Source organism: Argopecten irradians, chromosome 11 (genome assembly GCF_041381155.1).
Source record: "Argopecten irradians isolate NY chromosome 11, Ai_NY, whole genome shotgun sequence".
In the NCBI taxonomy this organism is placed as follows: domain Eukaryota; kingdom Metazoa; phylum Mollusca; class Bivalvia; order Pectinida; family Pectinidae; genus Argopecten; species Argopecten irradians.
Window position 1 is genome coordinate 38955528 of NC_091144.1, and position 27792 is coordinate 38983319.

Sequence of the window (27792 nt, forward strand, 5' to 3'; positions counted from 1 at the left end):
TTACAGTATTTCTGACATTTTATTTCATGTTAATTCAAACAAGAGTTGACACAGGAAGATGACATTAGGACCGGGTAGAACAGAAGACCTGAAAAATCAGATATTTTAAAATTACACCTGATTATGAATTATATCGCTCAAACCATTGATTTCTGTTATCAGTATATCCAACCACGATATAATATATCAGAGATGATCCTGCGGTTAGAATTCCATTTTGTTTTACTCAAACCATACTAACAAAATATACTTCTTTATAATAAATTGTCTAAGTTCAAATCAATGTCACATTTCCTTGACTTTGAAACTCTCCAGCAAAAAGCATTACATTGACTCATTCACCAATGAAAATTCTTAATGAATTGTTCCAGTTTTTTTTTAATTAAAAGAGTTCAAATGTGACTTCAGGCTAATAATTTTGAGGGGTTATCCTGGATCATGATAATGATTTCCGATGGATAATTTAAAGCAAAGACTGTATTCACAGAAGAACGTTAATGAACCCTGACACACGAACTTTGAACTTGGTATGTTAAATAATGTTTGATTTAATCCTATGATGTACATTAAATTGTTATTTACACTCAATATGTAATACATGTCTATCTTAAGTAACAAAAGCTTTAATCCATTGCTACTATATATAGTGTATACACATATATACATATCTTGTTGGAGTAGATATTCTAATATTTGAGCAATATTTTAGTAGTGTCCCGATATAAAGTAATATCAGGTTATATCACCCCATACAACTGCACTTATACAAAAGCTTGACCTTTGAGAGTCGAACCATGCCTTTATCTTCGGCGACCTTCACATAAGTATAGTCTGAGTGACATACAGTACAATGTAAACATCACATCAAGTCACAAGTGGTTAACATAACTTCAACGAGAACCAAATAAAACTATTCATTGATACTTCACAGGCCTGGAGGTTTACTTATCTCAGGTCAAGGTCAAACGATTGTCGTCTGCTACTATTTGTATTACTGTTAAATTTACCATACTGTTCTACTGTTTTACTGTCGTCTGCATTTTTTCTCAATTAACAAATCATACATCTGTCAACGAAGTGACAAAGAGGAAAATCCATAATACAGATTTTCAGTGCATAATTGCTGTCAAGCTATCTGAAAATATTCTCTTCAACATTTTTGAAAGAAAGAACTTTAAAATTTGCTATATATTCTTTAAAATGTAGTTTTATTTATTTTGTGTCTAGACAAAGGGGCAGATCGGTAGGAAAATATGATAATATTTTGTCCAGATTGTTAACATCTTTGCCCGACATTTACTGCTTCATGCGATTTGTATCCTACTGATATATTCTTTAAGGATGCGATATGGAATACAGCCGCCGATGTAATACCTTTCACGCATGTAAACCATTCATGGCTGCAAGTTAAACTACACTAGATTTACGAGATTCAACTCCGTATCAGAAAGACTAAATTAGAATAAACTGTGAAATCTACCAGTATATATCAATTGAGCATTTTCTTTCTGAAATCGTAACGCTAATAAATATTCAACTCCTTTTTACATTTGCTCAAATACTGTAAACCACAATCTTTTCGCGGAATACAAATTTTCGCGTAAATTCGCGGGAGAGATCTTATAATGAAATTCACGAAGACGAGAAACATTAAAACGCGAAAACTACTTGTTTTACAATACGCATGTATTCTCGCGCGTTTTCGCTAGTTAGCTTTCCTTTACATTTTTACATGTATCCTGAATTCATCAAATTATTAATATGTTTTACTATCGTTTTTATTCAATAATATTGTTTTTATTCAATAATATGTATTTTAACTAGTAATATTTACACAAATATATCTTACCAGTAAATAAACTTTATGGATTAAACAAGATGACCTGTATAAATATCATGTAAAACAAAATAGATTTCACATTCCAAGTCAAATGTAGATTTCTAATTAAAGAAGAAGAAACAATACTATTATACCTTTCCTTGAAAAGGATTCAAACACAATTGTTTTTGAGTATCATCACAGAGTATAGTATTTGTACGTTCAGATATCCGAAGCCTTCATTCTGAACCAAAATAACATATCGCTAATTTCTAATCTTCAATATTGAAAAGGTCAATCATGGTTCGTTTCACAACTACCAACCGTCCCCCACCAGAAAAATAAGATGCTATGTGAAACCATCATAATTTGGATCATCAAAAAGAATCTAGGTAAATAACTGATGAAGGTAGAGGTTTGTCAAAGCCTTTCTAATAGGATATTGGTTAGCACAAACGGACTTGGCACCAATTGTGTGTATTACAGTATAATATACAAATATATATACTGTTGGTTAAAACTTCGTGCCAGGTCCCTGTGGGTAAGCATGGATATTTTGTTTACTATTTACAAAGGATTGTCATAAAATCTTTATAGAAAAGAGCCACAGGAACTATAGTAAAATCTCTCCTCTCGCCTTCAGGGAAATTACCTTCAATGTCAAAAGTTATCCTATTCTAAGTGTACGCACTTGCTGTTATTTTTATCTCAGTATGACAGTAGTACATGTGTCATGAAGGTGTGAAAAACATGCCGTAAATTTGTGGGAAACACAATTTTCTCTAGCAAATTCATGACAAAATGAGGAAAACAAGCTTCTATAGGAAGATGAGTAATGTCATGAATATGCGAGAAATATGTGAATGTATGAGAAATAAACTATTCTCACAAATTTATGACAAGCATGGGTTGAAGATAACTCTGAAGCAATTTGATAGAATACAATCAATCTGGCCAAAACTGTATTTTGCCTCATAATCATCCTATTAGTAGAGGTCAAAAAAGCTTAAAAATTGGGAATTATTTTTGAAAGTAAAATGTTATGTTCTAAGACATAATGAATAACAAAGAATGCCCTATATATATCATCAACTAGTAATCTTTATAAAGTTACATAATTAATCACTAATTTATGCCGCTGCAAAAATCCAAGAAAACCTGGCAAAAAAAACCTGTTCCAAAATAATTTTTCATTGCTTCCTTTGGATTCAGTTCTCAGTCTATTACTAAAATTAAATTAGATTTAGAAATTTTACCCGTAAATTGTAAAATTTAACTCATCCACCCCTCATGACGTATTAAAGCTCTTCGAAATCAAAGACTAGGCCAGTCCATTACTTAAGTTCGGGGGTGAGTGAGTCCAATATATCTTTCAAAAGAGAGAACCATGAATTAATAAGAATATGTTATATTGCCCATAGATATCCAGAAGTTTCTGTCAACATCATCGTTTGAAAGTCACGCTTGATTACACAACGCTATATTTATCACAAGTGTAGCATAGTGCAGTCAACCGTGGTTCTCCCGAAGATGCGTAAACAAGAAGACATGATATTACCTGTTTCCTGATAGCCTTTTTTATATGGAAAGGTAAATGGAAGGTTATAAAAACCAAATTGAAGGACATAAAATTGCTTGTAAACAAATCCCATTAAAACTAAACTCAAACATATTAGGAACAACTTCTAAACATGTTCTTTATGTTGGAAAGAATGGATGATGTAAGGATATTTGTAACATGGTATACACCTTATGAACATTTCTTGTGTTATATTCGATGACGAATTGCGTATACTATTACTCTCATCAGACAAATGACCAGGCAGCTTAGTATTGATCAACACTGATCATTGAAAATGGTTTTTTTATTGCATTGAATAAGTGCTGTGGAATACTCTGATTTAAATCATTTTTGTTTTATATCCTATTTTATTTAGTCAAGGTCGTTTACGATGTGCCAGGTTTTTGGAAATGGAAGAACATCCGAGTACTTGAGAAAAAAATCTTGCTCAACTACATTTTGAGTCTGGTTTCGAATTCACAACCCACAGGTAGAACACCAGTGGAAGAATAGAAGGATGCTTTAACTTATGCATCCCTGAATATTCATAATGAACTCTTCCAGCCTCTGAATCAGGTGAGTTCACCTGTGTCTTCAGGGGTGAATAAGTTACATACCACAGCAACAACCTTAAGAGTCATGTTTTAAAATAATCGTAATAAATTCAAATTTAGTTTAAATAAGGAGGGCAACACCAGTACAAATGTAATACTGAGTAGATATATATATATACTAGAAGTCTATGTACAGTAACAGTCTTTATATATACATAATAATGTAACAATGCTGATATTTACATAGCAAAGCAAAGGCTTCACACATCTTTACAACTATGTACATTTCATCATCAACAGTAACAAAACAGCTTTTGTTTCGACCACAAAAAGCTTGCAACAAAATAATCTAGCCATGAAACGGCTTAAAACAGCACTTTTATCACATGGGCACCTTGAAAATAATCTCCGTTAATTTTAATCAATATAACATCATTCCACTTAAGTCTTGCATTGTAACACAGGAATTCCATATATTCCTCTACATTCTAGCACAGGAATTTGGCATATTCCTCAGATTTGAAATGAAATATTTTACCTCAAGGAACATCCTATCTTCAGTCCAAGGTGAAAATTGCATATTTACTTATCCCTAGGAACATAGGCCTAATTTGCATATGAATAATTCATCACCCAAATCCTACTTATGTGATTGGTTGCTCCACATGGTGAATCAAAATTATTATCAAATCAAAAACAAATTGGAACAGACATAACATGTTTTATGGGTATAGCCATCTTTTCTGTTGATAAAAGAATGGTCCTCCCTTATGGTAAAATATTTCCTGACAAATCTTACTTTACATTCAGCCCGTGTTTTGGAAGGATATCAGAACATCTAAACATCACACTCACTCTCATTCTAATCATTTCTCTCGTAAAGTTTCAGTTTTTCAAAAAGGCATGAAAATCCAAACTTAATTCGCAGCAAATATAAGTTGCTTTATAAAAGTAATTGTAATTGCTGTTTCATTAAATTTCACAGGAAAATGATGAAATTTTAATGCCTATAGATTTTATGATATTCAGGTATAAACAAATGGCATAACAATCAAAACTTTTCCTCTAGTAAAAATAATATACATAATTCGATTCTGGATTTTCACATGTGAATCACAACATAAAAATGTCAAAACATTGTCTGATTTTGGTTTTCGTCCACGTTTAAGTCGCACTGGTGTATAGGTCGCACTCCCGATTTCCAGGGGAAAAGTCGCGACTTATACTCCGGAAAATACCATACATGTAGTTTATTTTGAGAACGTTTTAATTGTTTTGCCATTTCTTTAATGACAATTATCCATCGTATATCATAAAATTACTAAATTTTCTCAAATTATCAAATTTTAAACACCTGTTCTACCTCACTTAAAGAACACATGTACTCCATTTTTAAAGAAATACTATAATTGAGGAAAAGATCCATTTGCTTTGACTGATGTTAACTCATTCACCCCTGAAGACACATTTAGACTCTTCTAAATCAAAGATTGGACCAGTCCATCATGAAATTTCAGGGGTGAATGAGTTAAGTTACTTAAACAGTTAATCTGCCTTTAAATCATCTTTAACATCTTGAATGTCAGTTTCTAGTTTAAATATGTTTCAAAAACAATAATTAAATTTCTTACAGTCAAACCTACATTAACAATCACCTCTTATAAAGACCACCTGTTTAATAAATCACTATTCTCAGGGTTTCAATGATCAATTTTTACACAATTTGACCCGAGTATAAAGACACCTTTTTTCTTTGTGTGGTCTTTATAGACAGGTTTGATTGTATGTTTTACATTTTCAGTCATAATGTTTCTCTCCAGTTATACAAATTCATTTCATTCCATACTAATTACAGTGTTTATACCAATAAATTAAAGTAAATCAACTTCTATGATTCACACAATGAAACTGGCATTAAAGAAACTTATATACCCTCCAACATCGAAAATTAATTCAATGTTCAATATTCAAATTAATAAAATGACATGGGTAAAATATGATTTAGCGTCGATAAGTCCGACCTTCCTATGATTGTGATATCATATTTTTACCTGATTTTTGTGACTCCACAATCACCTGAAGGTTGAATGGCCTTTTTGATTATTGACATTTATTGTACTTTACTCATGTCGTTTTGGTGATTTAAAATTGATATAATGTCCTACGAGTTTCTCTGCAATTACAATTACTTTGTGCAGCATTTTATTCAAACTGACTTAGGTTAATTCCACATTTGTCATCTTAGTTTGCATGATTTATAATTATTCTTGTTCATGTATTCGTTTTCTGAGTTTGTAATATTAAGGCTTACACCATCAATGATGTTGAAAAAGCATGCTAAATTTTCCTCAATTTCTTGTTTTCAGACAAATGTACATTTTGAACAAAGGAAGTTCAATAGTCAAATGTCAAGTTACATGCCAGAAACAGAACTGCATACATTTATCTAATAACTAGTAATCTTATTTTAGTCTTTGTTTATAGGAAAAGCCTCTCGATGGATTACAATTGCACTCTTTTCTTCAACATTGTAGCACGATATTTGGCGATGCCGCTAATTTTTGTGCTCACAAGTATTTTTACATATATAGTATGTAAGTTAACTCCTCTGTATTAGATGAGGAGTCGAACAGATGATACCAACATGGGTCGATGATTTTTCTGTCTGAAAATTAGACAGTCTTTCATCATACCAAGATAGCGGGTTTCTGTGTGGCTGAATGACGGGCAGCAGTAGCCTTGAGTGACCTCTAAACTATGAACTTTGAACCACAGAGCGGATTCTAGAACTTTCACATTCACATGTCACTCACACGATAAATGCTGTTATAGAGGAAGTTCATTGGATGTCTGTCATACACAGGCCACGCCCTCCTTCTCTTCCTGAATTTCCTGATCGCGAAGTCGCATCGCCACCGCTGCCACCAAGGCAGCACCTTTACCACTACCATCATGGGACAGCATCAGTTTGAACTGAAAAGAACAGGAAATATAAAGATTGTAACAAAACTAAACAAAACTTATTTGTACATGTAGTGCTCTGCCGCATCTTAAGCATTAAACGCGGTGATTTTCTTATTCAATAATTTCAGGAGCACATATTTAAACATATTTTCCTTCATTTAGGAAATTATTTTCATCATACTTTTCTCTAAGAGAATGGGACTTTAATTGGTCCTAATGTACCTAAACAATCACTGAAAGAGATAGATCCATGCCTGAATGTAAACCTATGAATTAATTGAAGAATTACAGTCCAAGTGTATCTTTAAGGGTATTAGGGCTAACATTTTGACAGAGAACAAAACACTGAAAAGTATACATATGTACCTTTAATCCAGGTTTAACTAGTTCCTGGATTTTCAAACACATCAGGTTGTGAAATCGAGGGTGAAATCTGTAGAGTGACCCGTCGACTGCGATCGTCATCTCGGGTTTATTGAGCTTGTTAATCAATGTGGCCAGCCCTGCGTAAAAAGAAATTGATCACAAGTCAAATTTAATCTAATCAATGACTTTTTTTCTAACTGGTCCATCATTATACTGACGGAGTTAAATTCCCTCTAGCATGAAGCTAGAAAAAGACTGTGTTGCTTTGGTGTACTGTAAATGTACAATTTTTGGCGTAGTTAAATTTTATCGCAAATAAACACAATTCAGTAGTACTATATCGGAAATATTTTTTTCACAAAATCTAGCGCAATCAATTACTAAGCACTTCAAAGACGCTGTGAAAAGTGCTAAAATATGTATGTTTATAGAAATTAAAATCTAATATATGCAGATCTCTTACCTGCTGAGGCGAGGAAAGCTGCCCGAGCCGACACCAATGTACAGATATACTTGGCAATCTTACAGTCCTCTGTTGTGTAATTCTCAATCCCTAATTCATCAAGGACTTGTTTTGTATTACCGAAAAACTCATCATGATCACTGTAAAAATAAACATCATACATTACATAGTTTCTACATTAAAACCCAGAATAAGTTATTGAATTGTTTATTCCAATATTGGAGTTTAGTGTACTTGAATCTTAAATCAAAAGTTTACTTGGGTCCAATAAAATTCTTTGAATTAAATAGTGTCTTATTGGAGTCATGTGTTTAGATATTTTAGTTTAACTGTATAATTTATGTTACTTCACCAATTTTCCCAAGTGTCTTTATCATTATTTCAATCACCCCTGACGACACATTTAGACTCTTCTAAATGAAAGACAAGACCAGTCCATTATGAAATTTCAGGAGTGGATTATATTATTATTTAGTTAATGTACACTTATAAATTACATAAATCACTTAACATAATCACCCCTGAAGACACATTTAAACTCTTCTAAATCAAAGAATAGACCAGTCCATTATGAAATTTCAGGGGTGAATGAGTTCAGTATTTGACCAAATGTCCTAATTGACCACGGCAGTGTAACAGATATGGGGAACAACATACCTCTCAATTTCTGATACATATTTCGTGTAGAAACGACCTCGAACAAACAGCTCACACTCCCGATCGATACTTGTAAAGATGAGACCCTCCATTGTGAGTCTCTCCAACGTAAGACGGACAATCTCTCCCATGTACATCCCCGAGATCATTTTCTCCATACTGAAAACGAAGGAAAAGGTTATAATTTAATGTACATCACTACTCTGAATTAGAAACAGGGTGTATTTCGGCGTAATAGTCATGCCATTTTGTTTCTTAATTTGTTTATTAAATATAGCATCAAGTTTTGCCTGGTAAGCATTATTTATCTTGCCATATACTAATGCAAATTTGAGTAATTTAAAACAAAATTTAAGTTTGAAACGGGTTAATCTATTTTTAGTAACAAATGTACCGGATAATTTTTTGCAGGTCAAAATTTTCGTGAGTTGGACTAAAAACAAGATAACTGAATTTAAGCTGTTTCGAAAAATCTTAATCTTATTGAAACAAAGGGGTATAATGTTTACATATCATTCATCCAATTCTAATTTTTTGCAATTAAACTCCAAAATATCAACCCGCAAAATTAACCTGATATAAAGTATATCATAACTGGCAGGTAATACAGGAGTTCGCATTTCTGCTGTAAGCACATATAATAAATAAGTTCAGTTCTTTATCCCCAAGACATTTGATTACAGTGTATGGTATGTGTTTAATATAAGTGACTCACATCTGTTTGCCCGGGTTGATCGAGAAGTTGTCGAGCTCTCTATCATACTCTGTACGTATAAAATCCAGGCAGCCATTGTCACCGAACGCTCCCCACTCAGTGTTGATAATCACCTGTTAAAGATTTTGTTAAGCATCAAATTAAATAATTCACCCCTGAAATTTATAATGAACTGTTCCAGTCATTGAATCAGAAGTGTTCAAATGTATCTTCAGGGGTGAATGAGTTAAAAGATAATCGGTAAGGTTACACACGTTGAATGGGAATTACAGCAAAAATGAGTACAGTCAAACCTGTCTATAAAGTCTCCAAACTACATAGCAAAAAGGCTTTTATAGACAGGTGTCCTTTATACAGGGGTCAATTATGTTGTAAATTGCACCAAATGAGGTAGAATAATCTGTCCATCATAGACAGATGTCCTTTATTGCAGGTTTTTACATTGACTGTTCATGTTTTTAAATTAAGATTTCTAGACCTACAGAACAAGGGATCAATACTTCAAAATATTGACCATCACATGCAAGCGTTACGTTCTTTGGTCAAAGACATAAACCTTTCTAGTCTAAATACAAATGGGCTTACCAGTAATCCTCAATACTCAAGGGGTTACTATCACTAAAGCTATATCCAACCCTGGATACTCAGGCCAAAATTGTTTTGAAATAGATTATTTTGGAATGCTGAGAAAGTGGTCTTTGTTAAGCAGGTGGTCAATATTTACCTGTTGTGGGTGACAGTTATCGCCTTCCCATAATTCCACATTCTCCAGCTGCTCCATGTAGCAAGCATTACATCCTGTCCCTATAAAAACAATAGTTCATAATTGAATAATTAATTTTTAATCTGCCTTCTGATTGGTCAATTCTATATTTTCATACCATAACGAAAAAAAAAAAGATATTGGCATGAAAACCTGACATTATCCTGACATCAATGTATTGATTTGGAAAAATAAAGCCAATGGAATCGTACATAATTATTTTTTTCATGCACAACTTACAATTTTTTCCCTAATAACTGACACCTTTCCTACAATATTTTGAAGGGAAATTCAGTGAGGCTAATTCTGTTACATTAACCGTGAAGTAAATGAGGGCATAAATGTATAGATCTACGTAACTTAATTATGAAACAGATAACTAAAATATTGACTAATTCACCATCCTTGGTGCTAATTATGGCAAATACGGTAAATGTACTGTATATTACTGACTCAATATGTATACCGTATTCGACCCAACAAGAGCCCAGGGCGTATACAAATTGAAAAGAATGAAAAGGTGCTAATAGAACAAAATTGTATTCCAAATCTATACATTTTTGTGTAGTTTTGGTCTTAATTTATGCCTGGGCAATTGAAATCAAGGCCTCAAAAAGGGAGAGGAGCGCTTATAGGGACATGAGCGCTTATTAGGTCAAATACGTTATCTGTTATTTCATTATATGGGTCTAGTGTCTAGTAATTTCCTGTATAACTACCTTTTATCATTGATTATCTAGCTTCCGCCCAAGTCACCCCCTCACAAAGCTGATAACCGGAATTATCTTCTCTTATCCCTATAACTTTCAGGTATCATATTGTGTTCATGTATAAAATTCTATAACATGCTCAGAACACGAACAATTTGAATGAAAAGGAGGAGGGGACAATGGAGCACTGACTTGAACAATGATTCATACTCGAAATTCAAAACCTTATATTTTTTACACAGTATTTCACTGTTTCCAGTACAAAAAGTGTAAAGCAATATAAAATTGTACAGAATTCAGCAGTTTCTACTGAAAGTCCCAAAGCTCACCCCTTAAATTTCATAATGAACTGTTCCAGTCCTAGAATCAGAAGAGTTTATATGTGTCTACAGGGATGAATGAGTTGACCTATGAGCCTTAATTGCTCCAATAAACACTCATTTCTCAGGTCCTATTTGTGCTCCTAAGCATTCTTCTCTCTATTTCTGATAAATTAATGAGAATCCATGCAAATGAATGTTTCACACCTTGTATGCATTTTAGACAAGGAAAGAACTAAGAGAGCAAGAATTAGCAAGCTTTGTGACTTATTTTTACATGTTTAGCAAGATTCCTAAAATTTAAAACTTTTATAATTGAATTTTCTCAATTTTTGTTCAAACCGTGAAAATCTTAACCCACGAAAATAACCAGCTATACAGTTTATGAATTGTGATAGGTATTATTTATTTATCCTACTTCAAAATTGAATATTGATTTAATTATAAACTTTGCTGTGTTTTACTTTAAACCCTAGGACACTTAGAAACAAGGGGCATTTAATAGATTGAATACAGTACTGTACATACTGTACAATAAACTTACAGGCAGCCATATTGTTCGACATGAAAGCTATTGAAACATCACAAAACGACTGGATTGTCTCCGATGACGTTGAGACCTTGAACATGCCAAATCCCTACAGTTAAATCTATCTACATATCCAAAATGACCTTCACCTTGGTAGTCAGGGATAAAATTTAGGACACTTTTACAAAAGCAGATTTTACACATGAATGAACAACTTCAGATTTCTTGATAAACAAGATGTCGTAAATCAATACCGGGGTAGTATCTTGGTGTATTAGTACCCAACTGTCTTTCAGAGAAGTACTTTAATCACAAACTGAAGAAATTTATACAGAGATCTAAAGATTGTTTTTTTTTTGTGTTAACAGTATATAATATTACCGTCGGATCAAGAGTCAGTATGTTAAGAGGTATGGGAGTCATAAATTACTTACGTGGCTTCTTCAATTTAATTCATGTTGTCTGTTTAAACACGACACTATCTATTGAGTTTTTGTCGTATGATACAAAATCTAATTTACATTTTCGCACTAAGATTCTGCATATTTACATTTTAATCTTATTTTGACTTAACACAAACAAAATACACCAATTACAACATAAACTCATTCATCCCTGAAGCTTCATAATGAACTATTCCAGTCTTTGTATTAGAAGAGTTTAAATTTGTCTCTGGGGGTGGATGAGCTCAGCTTTGACCACAATGTTTACCTACCTCTTGGGGAACAGTCATGTACTGTTTTACAATAAACTACAAATGATTATGAAGATGTCAAGAGAAAAATTTTCTTTGCGAACTTTTGTGAGAATCCGCAACGCGAATTCAGACACTTTGCAAACAAATTTCTTTCATAACCTGATGAAATTTAAAAATAGTGACATCAATGCATAAATGAAAACAATAATTACCAAGGATAAGTCCGATTTCACACTGTCTGTCACTGTGTGCTGTAGACATCAAAGTACCGACGGCGTCATTCACCACGGCCACGATCTCAATTACTGTATTCTGAAAAAGAGATATAATGGGATAAAATACGGAACAATACTGAAAACAACTTATTTTCATGACAAATGAATTTCACCTTTTCAAGTCTAATGTCCTTTTCACAGTGATTTAATTACAGTTTAAAAGTTATATTGTTTATACAGTTGAAACTTGTTCATGGCGAATTATTTCCACATAATCCAATCACTCATGAAATATGCAAAATTAAATCGCACACAAAAATAAGATGATTTACAGTATACAGAAAATACATTTATAAGCATTTAACTGAACATCGTTTGAAAGTCCTTAATATACGATAATAATGTATCAAATTATATATAATAATATATTTAATATAGCCCAAAATGACCCAAAACAAACAAAAGACATTTGAAAGTTTAATTTGAAAGTTAAATATGTATTAAAAAAAAAGGCCCAAAATGAAGAATCAAATTTATGACATATTGTAAACAGCCTCTTTCTGGATAAAATGCTCAATAACCTTATATATATGTATATGCTATATTTCGCATCATCATTAATTTCAATATAACAGGTATTATCGAATGTATAAGATCGTGATCAAGGGTAGACTGGCCACCAGATCCAAATTTGTTGACAAGATTTTCACAACAGATAGAGTTCTAATACTACACTATTTCACCCTAGAGTGAAACTATTAGAACCACACAGGTTGCAGACAAATATTAGCAAGTCAAATTTTAGTGATTATTGTAATATTCTAGAGACTAGTGGCCAGTCTAGATCATGGACTAGTATATTTATTTTTTCTTAATACGTTGTATAGAATTTCTCATGTAATATTTAAATTCGGGTTGTGAGCTCTATCGCGATGTTATATCTCACCAAACTGAAGTGATTTATGATAATATACAGTTATTTTATCAGGCAGAAAAAAAAGTTCAGCTTAAAATTAAGAAGATATTAAATATTCTTGAGAAGATTTTTTTTAAATAATTTTACTCAAATTAAGCCCCTTTGTCCTAGCACTTCAGCCCTATCAACAAGGACAATTGGATTTTAAATTGAGAATGTTATGGTTGACAATTTCCTGTGGTTGTTTTACAAGAAAAAAAAATCTGTGTAAACGTCAGCTGTTTAGAAATAGCTGACATATCTGGTTCTCAGTGGGCGTCCATGGACAAAAGGTTAAATGATAATTGATTAGTAGATATATATTATGTATTAATCATTTGATACTAAAGAGATGATCGGTTGCCATGGCGACAAGGCTCATCTGTCTGTACTCCATTACTGGGAATGACCGTTTTCGACATTCAGAAGTAGCTGCTTATCAAATATCCACTGCCAGTGCATAAATACATATGTTGTGTTTGGGAGTCCGTTAACCAGCACAGTGCGTCTATCACTGAACTAGTTTATGTACACACACTATAGTTTTTACGTGGTATATTTACCTTGTCATTGAGATTTTTATATCTACATTGGACTTTGACTTTCCTCGAGGAGTGTCGCATGGATCAGACATATTGTTATATAATACAGTGTGCCGTGTACCTGTACAATATATCAGGGCTGTTTTATCAACCCTATTGTACGTAATAAATTGCTTGAGAAACTTAACCAACCCTCCACCTCTGGATTCAATGTTGGAAGCCTATAAAGCTAGCTTTTTCAGTTCAAGGTTACAGGTTCAATAAGACCCCTTTTGAGGAGTCATGGCTTTGACCTCTGGATTAAAATATGAAGATATCATTTAGGGGGTTACGACCTTCACATCTGGGTTACAATGAATGACCTTCACCTCTGGGTTACAATGAATGACCTTCACCTCTGGGTTACAATGAATGACCTTCAGCTCCTGGTTTCAACTAAAGTATTCTCACTAAATAATGCAAAAAGTTTATTATACACTATTTTAAAAAACATTCGATCGATACCATTCAATTACGCTGGCCAAAGAACAATTTCAAAGTCCGATTTACATAATCAATGACCGATCTTAGATCAAGTCAATTTGGCATTATATTAACCTCCAGTAAAAAGGTACTTTAGTATTAACAGAAGGTGAAGGCTGAAGTTAGTATTTCAGATCTCACATAACGGGACTAAAATCAAAGGTCCTTAATTGTTTATATTACTAGTTTATCTATTTATTTTTCTTTGATCTTATTTCTTTTTTAAATAACTTGAAATGAACTGTCTTATAGATAGATTACAAAGAACATCATGCGTTGTGAATTGAAACTCTCTTGAAAAACTTGTTAGTGGGGTATAAATTATGATACCACAAAATGGAGAAATAAGTCAGGTATAAATTTTGATACCACAAAATGGAGAAATAAGTCGAGTATAAATTATGATATCACAAAATGGGGAAATAAGTCAGGTATAAATTTTGATACCACAAAATGGAGAAATAAGTCGAGTATAAATTATAATATCATAAAATGGAGTAATAAGCCAAATATAAATTTTATTATGTTACCACAAAAAAGGAAAATAAGTCAGATATAAATTATGATATTACAAAATGTAGTAATAAGTCGAGTATAAGTTATGAAATAACATCAAAATCACAGATATAAATTATAATACCACAAAATGGAGAAATAAGTCGAGTATAAGTTATGGAATAACATCAAAATCCCAGATATAAATCATAATACCACAAAATGGAGTGATAAGCCAGGTATAAAATATTATACCACAAAATGGAGAAATAAGTCGGGAGTCATCAACACTCTGTATTAGTTATTAATCATCTTTTATAAATTGAGTTGTGTGGGTGTTTTCAAAAAAAAATTAAGACTAATCCACGAACGATTTCCATACAGTTGTGTATATAATACACCTTTACATGCTCTAAAGGTAGGGTTAGCATAACCTACATAACACAGCTGTATACATTTCAATGGCATTGTTCTGGTATTACATATATACAGAGTGTCTATAAGGCGTCCTTCAGCCAAATGACCTAGTGTCACTCAAATGTCTAGCTACCAACAGTAGGCCAACATGTGTAACCCAAATCTTTACAAAACTAAAACACTGTACTGTAGTATCATACCATTTAAATTATTTAAAGGTGCTACATTGATGGCAAAAATTACTCTCCATCAAAAACAGGACCAATGAATAAGTATTTATTTTCAGCAAGTGATTTACTTTTTACCATTACCACTATTGAAAAGTTTGAGCTTCTAATTTTACTTCCAGATAAAAACATTAAAAATAATTGCGTCCCAAAAAAGTAATGACACAATGCCCTATGTGGAGTGCAGTACTGATTGTGCATTGATTCACCACAAGCAAGATAAATTATTTCATATTATTTTGTGTTAAAGATGCTCCACCGCCGCGAGGATAAATGATATTCATCATTTGAACAATAATTGGTGTTAAATCGTGTATGTATATGTCTCATTAACAAAACCAAAAAAAATTAAATGATTTATTTTGCTTTTGGTGCATGCACAGTCAGAACTTCATTCCATATAGAACATAGTGCCAGGAATTTTTTCGGGATGCAATTAATTATTCTTCATGTTTTTATCTTGAAATGAAATTGTAAGCTCAAACTTTTCAATGGCGGTAATGGTGTAAAGTAATTAACTTTTGTAACTGAAGAAAAATACTGAAATCGTCTGCTCCTGTTTTTGATAGTGAAAAAATACCATTTGTCAGCGGTGGAGCATCTTTAAAGGATTTCTTATATCAAGTATTAGCATAATATTCAATTTTTTTTGTATTTTAACATAATATCTTTGATATCTTATTATAACTAGGTACAATAAAATATCTAAATTAATAATAAGGTTACATGCACCTACAGAAATGATAAAACTCTTGTGTCATTTATGACATTCCCAGAGTTTCACATTCCCTATATATCTTAGTTGCATGCAGCATGGGGATGAAAGATAGCCTGGCTTAAATACAGAATGCAAAAAAAATATGGTTTGTGTATATATATATATATATATATACAATCTCCATGGCTATGTGGACAGGTTAGCTCTATATTTAAAACTTTCTTGCATAAGTTGTCTGAAATGGTAAGAAGTAGGTCAATGTCAGCTAGGCTAGACCAAAGCAATATTTATTTCTGGTGTCCTAAGAAAAACCGCTAACATAGTTAAAGAGGCTCTCAAGGGACAAGACCAAATGATTTTATGTTTCTTGTATCCTGAATAAGAATATAGTCATTAAGTATATTAACAATATTGTTAATGACATCCCAAGAGACTATATACCAAAGAATTATTTGTGTCTGGTGTCCTGTGTATGACTACATCAGCCATTAAATATAACTATCTTGCATAAGCTGTAAGTACCTCAATGTCAGTTGAGTTGGTTAGACCAAAGGAGTATTTGTTTTGGGTGTCCTAAGGAAAACTAGCATAGTTATTATGAGGCTACACCAATGAAATCTCCAATCAAGGGACTAGACCAAATGATTATTTGTTTCTGGTGTTCTGAGTAAGACTAAAGCCATTAAATACATCGCAATTGACAGTATTGTTAATTATGCTACACCAAAGAAATATTTAAGGGACTATACCAAATAAGTATTTGTTTCTAGTGTCCTGAGTAATACTAGAGCCATTAAATATGTCACAATTGACAGTGTTGTTAACAATTCTACACAAAAGAAATATCAAGGGGCTAGACCAAATAAGTATTTGTTTCTGGTGTCCTAAACTGTAATCACACGATAAATATAGATATTTACAATATTGCAAATGAGGCTTCTTCACCAGTGAAATATTTGTTTCTGGTGTAAGAGCCAGAATATATTTACAATATTGTTCCACAAAGGCAATATTTGTTTCAGTTTCCCTACAGTATATGTCAGCAAGGATAGACCAACAGTTCAATTTTAATTTGTTTCTCAGTTTCCTTACCATGGCATGTATTAGTGGACTTTTCCCTACCCTTAAATATTCCTATGTACCCTATCCCAACAATTCCCTTCTCTACTCCCTTGCGATGTAAGTTGACTTTTCCCTTACCCTAAATATTCCCCCTGCAAATATTTTATGAAAAACCAGCTTTCAGACCTATATTACTCCTATTTGACGAGTTAACCCTTCTATCTGTCAATAAAATGTTGATAAAAATCCTGTGTGTTACTGTACCTTAAACCACACATTAGATTTGTTTGGCCTGGATGAGGATGGTTTAATCTGTTATGAAGCCTTACTTGTCACCAGATGTTCAGCATTGTGTTTAAAAACCTGAACACATATCAGCGGGATCAATAAATCTGCAGACAATTTAAGGGGGTATGTTATATATAGCTAGCATGGTCAAGTATCAAATCCTTTTGTAGAAATCAATAATTCATATCTCATGGCAAATGTCAACAAATGTAAAACTAATCATTTTTTTTTTTTTTTTTTTTTTGAGATCAAAATTCAAAGACAAGAGTAATTTTTTTGTATACAAACACATAAAAGTTATTTAGAATTGTAAGGAATCAATGACCAGCTAGCTAAATCGTTCAGGGGATTCGCCTAGTGTTCGGAGGACCAGCTAGCTAAATCGTTCAGGGGATTCGCCTAGTGTTCGGAGGACCATTGTTCAAACCCAGGTCTGGTTGCTTCATTAATTTTCTATTCTCCTGTTACAAAGTTGATGTCCATCTAAATACCAAAGTAATCATATATAGGGTTTCGTATGTATTTCAAGGTGAAGACTTGGAGAAAGAGGAGATGTATGTAGCATAATTGGAGTGAATTGATCTTTGAATTGGTGATCATTTGTGACCATTGAATTGGTGATCATTGAATTGGTGATCATTGAATTGGTGATCATATAGGTGACTGTTGAATTGGTGATCATTGGTGACCATTGCATTGGTTATCATTGAATTGGTGATCATTGGTGACCATAGAATTGGTGATCATTGAATTGGTGAGATCATTGGTGACCAAAGAATAGATGATCATTGAATTGGTGATCATATAGGTGACCGTTGAATTGTAAATTGGTGATCATTGAATTGGTGATCATTGGTGACCATTGAATTGGTGATCATTGATGACCATTGAATTGGTGATCATTTGTGATCATTGAATTTGTGATCGTTTGTGATCATTGAATTGGTGATCATATAGGTGACCATTGAATTGTAAACTGGTGATCATTGAATTGGTTGATCATTGCTGACCATTGAATCGGTGATCACTGATGACCATTGAATCAGTGATCATTGATGACCATTGAATTTGTGATCATTGTTGACCCAGACCAAAGAGTATCAGGCTAGTGTTCAGAGGTCTCGATAATAAACCATCAATGCAATCTAACCACAATAGAATAGTCAGAGAATGCTTATAATACCTAAGTGATATTAAATAAAGTAGTGGCAACCATCTTTTTCACATAATTATAGCAACTGCAGTTCAACAGTGTAGTAGTGTTAGCAGTGTTGTTAGGAGAGGTACATCCATAGAAAAACACAACATTCCGAAACCTTTCTGTACCATTAGCTAGCCTACACAATAGGAGGCCATGCTTGTCACTATGAATTAATCATCGCCATGGTTACACAGACAAACATACATGCAGTTTATGTTATTTAACAACTGCACTGCACATGTCTTGGACTACAAGGGAAAAGACATGTACACAGAGAATAGTTGAGAATAGTCGTTGGTATTTGGCAAATGGCAATGCACAATTCTGTGATTAACTCAATCACCCCTGAAGTTTCATATTGGACTGGTCTAGTCTTTGATTTAGAAGAGTCTAAATGTGTCTTAAGGAGAGTTCAAAGTTTGAAAGTACATATGTATTACATGTAGTTCATCTTTATATCTAAAATGGACTTTCAATTAAACTCATTCACCCCTGAAATTTCAAATTGGACTGGTCTAGTGTTTGATTAAGAAGAGTCTAAATGTGTCTACAGGGGTGAATGATTTGAAGCTGAGTATGAGATCCTCTACATATCTATTAAGAATTTTTGAATAATAAATTCACCCCTGAATTTCATAATGGACTGGTCTAGTGTTTGATATAGAAGAGTCTAAATATGTCTTCAGGGGTGAATGAGTTAACGTTTGAGAGATACTGAACTGCAAGACCTCATGTTTAAGTAAAAATATGACTAGGACTTAATTTGTTGCCTTAATTCATCAAAGACTTAGTAATTCAAAACTTAAGTCACATCCTTTGTAACTTAAGCACAACATTTTTGAATTAAGTCAGTATTTCACTTAGTTTGTTTAAAAAAATTAGCGCCAGATCTACAGCACCTTATCACCCCCATGTAGATTTTTAAATGATTGACCACGGATAAATTAATAATGAACAGAGGCACTGAATGTTGTTTTCCATTCAAATTTGCAACTGTAAATTGTATATGTCAAAACAAATATCAAAATTATAATAACAAAGAGTAAACATGTGTATAAATACAGGATTTTTGTTCAAATGTACATTATTGCATGGTAACTTCTCATTTGTGCAGAATGCAACGTTAACAGTTTATTGACCTTGATTGAAGGTCAAGGTCATTCATATGAACAAAGTTAATAGCCCTACATCCAATCATGCTACAGGCCCATATATAGTCCATTTAGCGAAATGTTCTAGGTGTGAAGATTTAGAATGAGTTCACTAAATGGAACAAAACATGCATGACAGACTACAAGATGATTGCACCTAATGTAGCACCTCATTCTTAGTTTTTATTTTATCAGAATATTATACCAAGAGTCCCGTCTCAAACCCTGGCAAACAATTAATATCCCCAAATTTGGGTTTGTAAAAGGAACCCCCAGAGGACAGGTGCCAGGCAAACTGGTTTACCGGCCCCACGTCAATTAACATACTATAAATGTAGGGAGCATCAGTAGTCTACAGGAAGTCAAAATCGCTTCCCAAATGGAGATTTTTTTTGTTACAGTAAACAAGCTTATTTTAATTTTTATTTTTATGTTTTTTCTTTTTTTTTTGGAGTGTTTTTGAAGCGCAAATTTATGTACATTTTTTGTACTACATTACATTTTGTAAAAGGATTTTTCGGATATTGAATCACTGAATTTATATCGGATTACTATATACGCAAATAAATCACAATTTACAGATTTTGTTATTTGCATTAAACTTGACAGCACTAAAAAAAGTACATTTATAGTACTGTATTTGACCCAATCAGCGCTCATGTCCCTAGCACCCCTCTCCTTTTTTGAGGCCTTATTTTCATGCCCAGGCATAAATAAAAGACCAAAACTACACAAAATTGTAAAAATGTACAATTATTTCATCTAATTAGCACCTTTTCGCATTTTTTTTTTTTCAATTTTGTAACACCCTCGGCACTTATCGGGTCGAATACGGAATTTTTGTGACATTGGTAGATTTTACTCACTGTTCTTCGTTTCAGAGCGTCATGTAATAACCGACAGATGTCCTCATTAACGACCCCTTCACAACGGAAACCTTTCGTCCACTTTGACAGACGGGCAGTTGCGAGGCCCTCTTGTTTACATGGAAACGAGAAAGTAAATCCCAGGGGGAGTTGTTCCCCTTGTAAGTCATGGTCATTCACAAACCGTCCAATACAGTCTGCGATGTGATCAAACAACTGAAAGAATAAACGCAAAATATCTATAAATAGGACTGTTCAAAGTACCTGTTGGCTTCAAATTTGGACTGGGACAACTTTTTATTGAGTATTTTCTTTTAAATTGCATATTGAAGTTGTTTGTTAATATTGACTCTCTATTAGGGTACTATATTTCATGGCGGAAAGATAAAATGATGCAATTTGTGGTGATCAACTGATTACAATGGTATAAATATAGAATTAAAGTTATGGAATAAACAAGTTCCCAAAAGCGTGACTGTTAATCATGATGTTTATCTAAACTCTCACTAACACTCCTGTCTTCTTGAGGAACCACTTATATTATCAGTTGTCAGTCTTATCACATTCATATGATCTGTGGGTTTTTTTTTTTACAGTATGAAGACAAATTTGAAAATGAAACTCTCTATGTTAGAAACTGATAAATGTTGATTTGATGTAATATGTCATACTTAAACTTTATTTATACTAAATTAAGCTTGAATTTGTATGCACATTTTTTATGATGTAATATCCTGAAGTTAACGAGTTTTCCTCTGTGTTACCTGTACGTACCTGTGTACCAGTACCGAGCATTATCCTTTGCGGGATCAGGTACGTCTTGCTCTGAATGTCGACATCTTTACCATCTAACTTCACCATCAATACACGGAAGTTCGTTCCACCCAAATCAAGGGCTAGAAACTTTCCCTTTTCTGTTAAAAGAAATTTAAAAAAAAGGTTTAACTTTTAAATTCAGCCTTTCTTAAAAACATGATACTACATACAGATATTTACATAAAGAAATTACTCTATGTTTTTAAGTTATTCACCCCTGAAAATTCATAATGAACTGGTCCAGCCTTTGAATAAGAAGTGTTTAAATGAGTCTACAGGGATGAAATAGTAAGGAAATCTTTAATGACATTCCCAATTTGATTTTCATTGTTTTGGTCGTAATCGTGAAAATTTTAACCTACAAAAAATAAAGGTTCTGTGCATTTCATAATCAATTAATTACCATTAAGAACAAATTCTCATGTGCTAAAAACATTTTTATTCTTACCAGATCCATCTGGAAGAGCACGCACAAATGTCGGAAACATTTTGATGTCCGCGAATCCATTGGACGATTTTTGAAGGCCATAATTCATTTCATCATGTAAAAGATGCATAGCTCTTTTATAGGTAAGGGAGGAGAGCTTGAACCCCCTAACGTAATTCTCAATCTGAAAGAAAAATTAAAGGAAAATAATCATAATATATATATATATATATATACCTTATTCAATGTACCGGGTAATTAGCGCCCCTCCCCATAATATGTGCCAGGAGTATGGAAAGATTTTAATTATGACTGACATTTTTAGAGGTTTTCGTCCACAACTTACGTTCCCTATTATAAGTGTGCCCCTTCATTATAATTTGTAAATTAAAGCGCCCTGGGTGCTAATTACGGCGAGTATGGTAAATGTACATAATATTAATAAAGAAATAAGAAAATCAGAAACACCTTGACCTGTGGTCAGTTGAACCTTGGCTGTAATTTGTCATATTAAAACATGCATTAGTAAAAAGATACAAAATTCATCATTATTACCAGGTACATTGTAACTTTCCATTTCTGCTCAAGAAATGTAAAGGACTTTTAAGCCAAACGTATATTAAGAAATATTATTACAAAAGACAATTTTTTTTTTTAAATTAATGAAATTTCTAAGTGCTAACAACATTCAAGAATTACAAAATACTGGTAAATTTATTCATTTTGCTTTTATTAAAAAAGAAAAAAGTCAGAAAAGTTAAAAAGTTGAGAGCTTTTTGTCTGAAAATCTATGGTATGACACATCATTAGTATGAATCATTCTCCATTTCTTTTGTAATATTATATAGAAATTTCGTATATCACCTGTTGAAATTTTCACATATGAACTGCAAGGTCCACAGAATAAAATGAATTGAATTGAAGCTCCATATTTTCCACTATATTTTTTATATCAATCTTGTAACTACCCGGATAGTATTTATCGGGTGCAATAGGCAATGAATGATAGCAAACAAAAATAAAACTGTATGGAGTGATATAAAAAATATTAACTTTATTTATTTTACATCGATTATGAAACAAGTTATACAACTGATGCAAATCACTCTCGATGGCCCGGGTGTAAGCGCGGAGGGATCTTAGTGTGGGAGGAAAACGGAGTGCCCGGAGAAAACCCACGTGATCGGGGAGTTGACCCCTAACCTTTGGAGTGATAAATAGGAGGACGACATCAATACAGTAAAATGTAGACCTGCATTACATGCATGTGACATAGGCTGCACGTGTTATGAGAGAGATATTTTCCACAACTGTATGTGCCATATGGTATAAACAAGTTATTAGCTACAGGGTTTTAATTGTTATGGAGTTTGAAGAAGGGGTAGTGATTTTTTATTTGATTTGATTTGATTTAAACATATTTTATTTACACAAAGGGATAAGATACAAGTTGTAAACTTATAATCCATCTTCTCCCGTTTTTTTACTTATACATATGGGTTTGGGGTTGGAATAATATATATGTATATACTGGAATATATTTATATTTATATCCCTTTCCCCATAGAAAATTTCCGTCATTTGGAACCTATTTTTCTAATCGTAAATTATAAGTCACCTGTAAGTTAACGATAATTGCAATAATAAATAAATTTTTATAATACTATTTAATCAATGAAATCATGCCAATATTTATTTTTTGTTTTATATATCCTAACAGCCAAGTCATTGTAAGGGCATGTCGGGTTTAAGGGGTAGAGGAAAAGTCGGAGTACCTGGAGGAAATCCATCAACCAGCGATCAGTACCAAGGGCTTGTTATCTAATTGCTTTTTGGGATCAAAAATTGGCCTCTTTCCCAATGGAAATTATTTCAAATTAATGCCAGTTCCCAAAAAATAGGTTACTCCTGGAAAATTCCTTCCCAATTTGCAAATTTTCTTCCCAAAATGATGTAAAATGACTGACCCAGTGCTAGACAAATTTACTAACCTGGCAATTGCCCAATATTGGTTTCGAACTCGCTACCCAGAGGTGAAGGCCTTATAAGTAGTTTTTACGTTTCAGGACACAGACACATTAACCACTTAGTCCCAAGACACTAGTGTAATTGAAATTTTTATAAGTCTACAGTTACTAGACAATATTAATTGATCTTAACTCATTCATCCTTGAAAATTCATAATGAACTGTTCCAGCCTTTTTCAGGGGTGAGTGAGTTAAAATACTCATTTGTTTGGAGTTTGAAGAAAGAACAACATTTAAAAGTAATGTCAAGTCAGCAAGAAAAACCCTTGATAAATAATTCTGCTGAAAAACCATCGATAAATAATTTTATCTGTAAAAATTGATTATTTCTATCCAATTAAATACATTGTACATAATAATGCTCATTGAAATTTTACCGTATTCGTCCCAATAAGTGCACAGGGTGCGCGCTTAAAAGTTGAAAAATTATATGGCAGCGCTGAAAATAATAGACTAGTTTAGAAAACGAAAAATTTCATAAATCAATTTGCAAAAGTTCAGTCTACATTTAATGTTAGAGACAAGTGAAATATGGGGGTTTCAAGATCCCAAAAAGACATGTGTAAAGTATAGGTAATTTACCTTCGATTTGTCCAACCTTCCGGTGATTATGACATCACAAAACTTGCATCAAATGATGACATCATAATCATTAGATAGTGTGAGTAATCGACGGTAAATTGTACTAAATACTCGCGTCGTTTCATGATCTCAAAACTCTCGTATTGGAGCGCTTATTCAAATTTAAGTTTAAATCAATTTTATCAAACAATTTAATTCTTTTCTACTTGTCTGAAATGTTATGTGACCTACATGTATGTCACATCCAATGTTAAAAACAGAAGTAGGCCTAAAAGTAAAAAAAAAATATTATTCTAGACTTTATTAATAATTCATTCTTGCTGCAAAAATATAGATTCTATATGTGGATTGCTTTTATTGATAAATGTTAATGTTTGACAAAAACAACAGTACAATAAACAAATGTGTTTGTTTGGCTAAGAGCATTGATCCTCTGGTACACATAACCGCCATATAACCTGACCTTGACCTTTCGCAAGGGTAATTTATTTAGAGGTGTGTCGGCCACACTCCACGTTTTCGACCAATCAGAAACCGTCCTGAACGACACTTTTGTTTACACGAAAAATGTGGTAATTTTCTCGATGTTTTATCCTAAGGAATAGCTTGAATAAGAAAATAAAACTTAACTTTTACTTTCATGTGTCCATTCGATTCATTTGAAATGTTAACAATTAGTTTTTCTACACACAAACATTAGAAGTTTCGCGTAAACAAACCCGGTAGCAGTTAAACATGGACTCCGATCCGAACCTATAAATAGACTCAAGCTATCTGTTTCATAAGACAGTCTTGGTGAATATGTACATTCGACAAAAGTACAATGTCTACGTATTAACTGAATAGGTCTAGGCCTACATCTAGAATAAAGAAGCGTATTGACAACACTATTTGTGTAAAATGACAATGAAAACAATATGCGAACTTGTAAGAATGCATGGTGCCCTACATTTTTATCGGGCAAACCACAGGTTTCCACAACATATTTTCCAATATTTGGTTACATATATATACATATTGAGTCTAAGAAGGTTCCTGTTGTTTACAAAAACATAACATTCTCTTTAAATTTAAAGTTAACTTCCAAAACATTGATCCCATTTCGACCCCTCCCCCTCCACGCAACCCGGACAACACGATTTGTTTCAGGACCCAACACACACCAACACTAAAAACAAAAGATATTCATAACATAATACGTACCTTTTCATATTTTGTCAACTTCTCTGGAGTTGAAGGCATGTTATAAATATAAGTATCCGTCACAAATAAATTATCAGTGTATATTCCTATTTCAACTCGTCCACTGACGGACCAGCGCAGATATCTTATACGCAAGTGACCTAGTTTAGGCACATTTATGAGACTGTGACGTCAGCATCGGCGGCTCTCTGCCAATGTAGTCATTGCAGACGCTACTAAATGTATTCTTATCGACGCATTACATTTGTAGGTTCTAGAATAACAAATAATAGCTTTTTGGATGTGTTGATTTGTCAAAGAAATGATAGTACTATATTCAACAGGAATTCAGTTGGAAGGAAAATCAATATTTTAAAAGCTCCCACTCACTGTTTTTACTATTTGGTTTCATTTTATTTAAACAATGAATTTGAACACCGTGACCTTGAATTTTAAGTTAATACACACTGTATCTTTCATTTAAAAAACCCCTTTTCACCTAAGCGTTGTTAGTCCAATTTTAGTTCTCTTGAGAGTCAAGGTCGTTCATTTCAACAAACAATGCTATCCCTCTCTGTAGTATGCTACGACGATACACAATTTATATATATACAGGCCCAATTTGAAGAGTTGAGCATAAGCGACATTGGACGAAAGCCAAGATTTCTCATTGTAATTGATTTCCACAGATTTTAGCCCAAGTCTCTAAATATAAATGAATAACTGTCTATTATGTTTGTCGCGGTGACCACGTGGTATTAATGTTGCGACAAAATTAAAGGGCCTCCTACCTCTGAGTTTCGAGTTTGAAATCCTCCCTGGGACAGACTTCGCAAGTACTGACAGTCGTAGGACGGTGGTTTCCTTCCGAGTACTCTGACTTTTTTCACACTATTGACCCTAGCTGTTAATAACAAGGTGTTAAACAAAACAAGGTCTAACCCTTTGACCTTGAATGAACGTCAAGGTCACGTTATCTTTACTTCCATCCTCTATACTCCAGGGGTTCCGATCACTTACGATCTCTACACCCCTGGACTATCTCATAGTGAAATTGAAGGCAGCTCAGCTGAAAATATTTGACCAATCACAAACCAGCAAAGATTTCCTTTGAAGACTACAGAGAGAGCGACTCCCAACTTCAAAGCCACATAGTCAACCACAGTGTACCGTTATACGGCTCTTTTGATGTACATCAAAGGACTAAATTACCTGTTCTGTTCTGTTGCCTCCAGTTTTACGATGAGATAGTCCAGGGGTGTAGAGATCGTAAGTGATCGGAACCCCTGGAGTATCGAGGATGCTTTACTTCAGACCTAGTATCAAAATATTCATTTTCGATATTCCAGGGGTTACAATCACTGCAGTTATATCCATTACAGTGAGAGTAACCCCTGGAGAATCGAGGATGCGGGACATTGTGTCTCGTGTACTTGTAATAATGAAATGTAAGATTATATTAAATTTGACCTCAATGACATTTTTCGGGTTACTCACAGGTAGTGCATGACGATTGGCGATGGACTAGACAGGACACCAGTCTCTAGAATATAAAAAAAAATCACTTACATTTGGCTTGATTATTTTTGTTTATACTACATGCCTGATTCTAAGTTTTAAACTAGGGTGAGATAATCTAGTAGAGAACTCTGATGAGAAAGTCTTATCAGTAACTTGGGGTCTGGTGACCAGTCTAGCGATGGACCTTTGTGAATTCCATTGCCCAAACGGCGACTTCTTCAGGGTGGCGTTCTAAGGCCAACGCTTTTCTTGTAATGATCTAGACTCAGGCATGTAGTAGACAAAAATAATCAAGCCGAATTTTAGTGATTTTTTTAATATTCTAGAGACTGTTGGCCAGTCTAGTAATGATCATGCACATGAGATTTTTTTTTTTTTTTTACATTTACCAAAGAAACTGCAACTTTTATATAAAACTTATGGATACTTGTTTTGGTGGTGTTATACCGCTCTGGTTGAC

The 27792-nt window shown here is 33.3% G+C and overlaps 1 protein-coding gene across 1 annotated transcript; it reads right to left on the reverse strand.

Annotated features, from left to right (window-relative positions):
* On the reverse strand, window positions 1–25991 carry LOC138335519 (hexokinase type 2-like). Its single transcript, XM_069284651.1, has 11 exons — window positions 25833–25991; window positions 22042–22204; window positions 21552–21691; window positions 20778–20993; window positions 12331–12430; window positions 9824–9903; window positions 9100–9212; window positions 8385–8543; window positions 7728–7867; window positions 7265–7401; window positions 1–6907 (listed from the first exon to the last, which is right to left on the reverse strand). Exons 1-11 carry the CDS (start codon window positions 25869–25871, stop codon window positions 6788–6790), a joined length of 1407 nt encoding a protein of 468 aa, XP_069140752.1. The 5' UTR covers window positions 25872–25991; the 3' UTR covers window positions 1–6787.
* Between the last annotated feature and the right edge of the window lie 1801 nt (window positions 25992–27792).

Coding starts and splice junctions, on each gene's coding strand:
- LOC138335519 (XM_069284651.1), bottom strand. CDS start 25,871: ATGCCTTCAACTCCAGAGAAGTTGACAAAATATGAAAAG. Junction 8,544..9,099: donor ATCAACCCGGGCAAACAGAT/GTGAGTCACTTA, acceptor CTTCGTTTTCAG/TATGGAGAAAATGATCTCGG. Junction 6,908..7,264: donor TAGTTAAACCTGGATTAAAG/GTACATATGTAT, acceptor TGTTCTTTTCAG/TTCAAACTGATGCTGTCCCA.